A 5,170-nucleotide genomic window follows, 5' to 3' on the forward strand; every position below is an offset into this window, starting at 1 on the left:
TTTGCAAAGAGTGTTACTGGCTGAGGTGATGGTTATCATCAGAAGTCAATTATACCAAGTTAATAAACAGGTTAGGGTGGGTATGAGGTCAGCGGTTAAACCAAGTTGAAAGTTTTATCACTGTAATTTTTTAATCAATATTAAAGCAGGATTCAATGTTACATTCATGCCTCACCAATAACTGGACACCTTCAGCGGAAATTTCATTGAGAGTCCTCCCTATCAGCTGCCATAACTCTGGCGAACGTTTGTTGGACGTTTACCTATCAATCTAGAATTTCCGGCAATCTTCCACTGCAGTTATGGCAGCCGATCAGAGAATGTCCCTGAAGAAATTATTTATTTTTCATTGTTTTAATTACTTAAACTCTAAGGTATAACACAACCATGCAGGTATGTGATGTACCCGAGTGGCATTATTTGAATAGTGGACATTAATTCATGGAGATCGATGTAGTATTCATTCATTAATTTCCCTTTCTCCATTAATCTGATTTTAGCCTTTAGCTTCACTTTCAAGTCCTTGACATAATGGGCCTGATAACAACACAGAGCACAGGGTCCTGTTGAATTTAAACAAGTCGGTGAGAGCCCACAGACCCTTTAATACAGTGAGAGCCCACAGACCCTTTAATACAGTGAGAGCCCACAGTCCCTTTAATACCGTATGGGACGACTATAAGCGGCCGCGCGGTTTAATCGGGAGCTGCAGACTCGGCGCTGCTTCCTCCGGAAACTCAGAGACGCGGCGCCGGGCGAGCGGACACATGGTAGGTGAGAGAGGGAGAGCCGGATCACGGACCGGTGCTGCTCTCCGAGCCCCGGGACCGCGGTCAGTGGCAGTGTCCGAGCCCGGCTGACCCCGACACCGGGGATTGTGGGGCCTTTCGCCCCCACTGGTGGCTCAGCTCAGCTCAGCTCAGGCCCGCCCGGCCTGTCGTTTTGATCCAATAAAAGATCACAAAATCACAAAGTAGACCCCAGTTTCCTGTGAAGTTGAGTTTTTCAGGGTGGCGAGAGGTTAAGGTAAGGGGAGAGGTTGGAGTCGGGGGTGGGGTTGAGGGCCGATGGGGTGGTCAGGTCAGGTTGAGGGTGGGGAGGTTATAGCACTTTGAGAGGGGGCACTTGAAAAGTATTTGGAGTGTGCCCCCCCCCCCCCCCTTTTAATCAGGGGGCAATTGATTAAAGTTTACAACTCAAAAATAGTTGTAGCACTTTGAGAAGGTTACAAAAATAGTGAGGAAATGGAGGAGGGGTTTCAACACAAGATTGAGAAGATTGAATTTTAGGCTGTGTAGCTGTGGGAGTCAGTGAGGATGTTTGTGAAAGAAAGAAAGCAAGACTTGCATTTATATAGTGCCTTTCATAAACTCAGGAAGCCCCAACGCTTTTTACAATCAATGAAGTACTTTTGAAGTTTACTCACTGCTGTAATGTAGGAAATGCAGTAACCAATTTGCACGCAGCAAGCTCCCAAAAACAGCAATGTGACAATGACTAGATAATCTTTTTTTAGTTGTTTGAGGGATAAGTATTGGCCAGGATACCAGGTTTAACTTCTCTGCTCTTCTTTTGAAATAGTGCCATGGGATCTTTTACGCTCACCCAAGTCTGGAGAGGGAGTTGAACTCACAACTTTCTGACTCCGAGGCGAGAGTGCTACCTGCTGAGGCACAGATGTCGAACAAGCAGTCAGCACAGAGGCTTTAGAAGGGTTAAACAGATGATGGAGAGGTCGAGGTTTGTATTGTCAGCCTACATGTGGAAGCTGATCCTAAGTGGGTGGGGGGTAGATGAAGGAGGACTCCAGAGATGATGGTGTTGGTGTGGAAAGAGATTGATTGCTAGAGATGTGATTGGATAAGAATGGAACCAAGTGACTGCAAAGCTAAACAATGGAGGAAAGCAGTGATCTATATAAAAGGCTACAGAGAGATGAGGAGAGATAGTGCACTGCAGACATTGTCATTGATGAATTTGGTTAGGGCTATTTTGGTGCTGTGGAATGGCAGAAATCTGATTTGGAGGGTATAAACAGGAATTTGCAATAGAAATGGTGAGTGATCTGGGAGGCGATGCAAGATTCACAGATCTAGGAGAGGAAAGGAGGTTGGAGATAGGGCAGTCGTTAGCAAAGACAGAGAGATTGGGGTGTTTTTTTTTGAAGAGGAAGTTATTAAGTGCTTTTAAGTGGATGCGGACAGTTCCTGAGGACTGAGAACTATTTACAGTATTGGTGAATATGGAGGTCAGGAAGTGAAGTTGAGTGGAAATGGGGTTGAGGGAGGAGGAGGTAGGCCTCACTGATGAGATGAGTTTCGGGGAGAAACTAGAGACTGAGGTTCAGGGCTCGAGTGAAGTTTCTCTTAGTGAGTGTTGAAGGGGGAAGCAGCAGAGGCAGATTAACAAATGGTGTCTATCTTGAAGAAATCCATGAGCTCCTCGTGCTTGTTAAGAGGTGGGCAGGGCAGAACAGCTTAAAGAGGTGGGTGATAGAGAAAAAAAGTTAATTGTCCATTGTTTGATTTTGAGCTGAAAATGATGAATATTTCATCAGCATGTTTTAAGTATAATTTTTCAAAATGAATTAGGATGGAAAATAACTGCTGAACTGATCAGCGCAACGTGAATTGTACCAATAGGGTGTGAAGATTGCATTTTAGTTGCGGATGCAATCCTGCTAGCTGAATGAGTGAATTAATCTGGTCTGGTACTGAATTAGCAGATCTCTCTTGGCGTGGTCATAAGGTCGCTACAACTAGCCTCTGTGTTCCTGAGTCACAGATGGGAAAAATCAGACAGGGTTTCTGCTCTTGATTGCCATCCAGTGGCCTCTGCTAGAAAATCCACGTGTTGATCTCCTAAGAACAGTCAATCTGAGTTTTGATGACCATTGCCTTGACAATCAGACTTGGGACATTCCTGGTCTGAACGGTTCAGAGATGGGTATTTGAGCCATTGGTTCAGCTACAGAATGCATTAAACTTTGAGTTGAGGTTTTGGAGAACAGCACTAAAGAATATATCCCTGTACCACCGAATCATTTTGGTCAGGATGCTCTTTGTCAATCTATTTATGTATGCTTATTTATCTCATTGTGTATCAGCAAACAGCTAACATCGTAGAGGGAGCAGTTCACTCATGGAGGAGATTGAGAGGTGGTTTAATAACCTGCGCATTGCAAAACGATCCAAACACAAAACTGAAGATTTAACCTATCTGCTGGATATTGACTGCCTAAAATCATCCAAAGGACAAAGCAGTCAACTAGTCGCTGTTTCATGTTCTAACCACTGTGTCCGTGTATACAATAAACAGACTCTGACTCTAGTTCAGCAGTTCCAGGGCCACTCTGCTCCTATTAGTGGGATTAGGTTTGCACAAACCAATGGCCAGTTGCTATTCTCTGCATCATGTGATGGGACAGTGAAGTGTTGGGATGTGCGCTCATCTAGCACAGATGCAGTTCAGACTTATAAAGGCTATCCCAATAACGCATTCATCAGCTTTGATATCAGCTGTAATGATTTGGTTATCTGTGCTGGAACAGAAAAGGTTGAGGAAGATACTTTCATGGTTTTCTGGGATGCTCGAAGTGGGACAAACGTGGATAGTCTTGGAGGTCTGGAACCTCTCGGGGTTTATTCAGAGACCCACAACAACGACATCACCCAAGTGCGTTTCCATCCTTCGAATCCCAACATGGTAGCATCGGGGTCAACTGATGGGTTGGTCAACATTTTTGACATCAGCCAGGAGACAGAAGATGATGCTCTTCTTGCAACTTGCAACTCCGATTCCTCTGTCAGTTTTGTTGGCTGGTCTGGTAAGGAGCAGAAGCAGATCTTTTGCATGACCTATGATGAAGGTTTCTTTCTGTGGGACCTTGCCCATCTGCACAATGATGAGCCCATCACACTCGTGAAGATGCAGGATGCCAGAGAAAGCTTGAAATTTGACAGTGGCAACCTAGACTACCTGATTGGAGGCTTTTACCATGAAGAGGCTGAAAAGTTGTTTGTATTAGGTGGCAGCCATATGGGGAAGCTTCACTTTTTAAACTGTGACAGTGGGGGCCTCGCCCACATGTACACACTACATGATGGACACTCGGCGACAGTTCGTGCCTTTTATTGGGATTCTGAGGATAATTCTTTGCTGACATGTGGTGAAGATGCCCAGCTGTTTTTATGGAAACCAAATGCCACAGAAATGACTGCAGAAAAGAAGACATCAATGAAGCTTCCGTCCGATGTGCACAGAAAAATGAGACTTCACAGCAAAAATGCTTACAAAAGCAAGAAGTAAGATATACAGACAACTCCTCACATTTGCCTACAGCTGAATTCCATTGAGATCAGTTTCTGTTTTGCTGCGGAAAATAAATTCTTCCTGTCTGTCAGGAATTCATCCGTTCAACGGCTACTAATTGACTCCAGATTCGTATTGCTTCTAAACAATGTGGCTTTAATTGGACAAACCTAAAAAGTGCAACACAATAACATTCTAAAAGATAGAGCAAGAGATATGTTGGGAGTTGGAATTTTATTCAGATGATCCTAGTTTTCTTGCTAACCTGTGACATTAATACTTTAATAAAAGGACGTTTTGTTTAATCAGGAATTTAGTGCCTTTGAAAAACTAGAGAAAGATCATGTTTGTAGAAATCTATCAGGATTAAATTCTTAAGTTCCATATAACTAAAGGTATAGATGCTACACGAATGACCGATTCAAAGTGAATTGTTGGTTGTAGAAGACATACTGGTTTTATTTATTTTCTTTGTAACTCATTAAAACCGGACTAACTATTTGTATTGGACAATGTCATCCTGGTGTGACTTTGTGTTCAAAATGGCCTGGTTATAATCCCCTATCAAAAATCGTGTACATGTTATATTGTGTTATATTGTGGAGCAGGGCCTATATTACTGTCACCTTTTAAATGCAACACTACCATCAAGTTGTTAATGAAAGCTGTTCTGCACTGGAAGAGGTAGGGTATGTTGCTGATAATTTTGATGAGTGCATGGGAGTAATTTTGACTTTGGACGATAGTGTAAAACAGTTGATACCAATTCACGTTATATATATCTCCTGAGTTATTTCCATTGTCTAATTGAAATAGTAGTAGGACAACCATCAACCCATTGTTTACTACAATGTTGACT

The 5,170-nt window shown here is 43.1% G+C and overlaps 1 protein-coding gene across 5 annotated transcripts; it reads left to right on the forward strand.

Moving 5' to 3' along the window:
- Positions 1–313: 313 nt before the first annotated feature.
- Positions 314–4,798, forward strand: wdr89 (WD repeat domain 89). Of its 5 annotated transcripts, none has more exons than XM_070879494.1 (3): positions 678–770; positions 1,582–1,740; positions 3,107–4,798. In XM_070879494.1, the coding sequence occupies exon 3, from the start codon at positions 3,142–3,144 to the stop codon at positions 4,306–4,308; it is 1,167 nt and encodes a 388-aa protein (XP_070735595.1). In that variant the 5' UTR covers positions 678–770; positions 1,582–1,740; positions 3,107–3,141; the 3' UTR covers positions 4,309–4,798. The 5 variants fall into 5 exon arrangements, with proteins under 5 accessions (XP_070735597.1, XP_070735595.1, XP_070735596.1 ...); XM_070879493.1 differs by lacking the exon at positions 678–770 and adding an exon at positions 781–1,026; XM_070879496.1 differs by lacking the exons at positions 678–770; positions 1,582–1,740 and adding an exon at positions 314–393.
- The last annotated feature ends 372 nt before the right edge of the window (positions 4,799–5,170 follow it).

This window comes from Pristiophorus japonicus, chromosome 4 (assembly GCF_044704955.1).
Source record: "Pristiophorus japonicus isolate sPriJap1 chromosome 4, sPriJap1.hap1, whole genome shotgun sequence".
Lineage (NCBI taxonomy): Eukaryota > Metazoa > Chordata > Chondrichthyes > Pristiophoridae > Pristiophorus > Pristiophorus japonicus.

Bases quoted from the DNA above. Each gene is read 5' to 3' on its own strand.
- wdr89 (XM_070879496.1), top strand. From the start codon at position 3,142: ATGGAGGAGATTGAGAGGTGGTTTAATAACCTGCGCATTGCAAAACGA.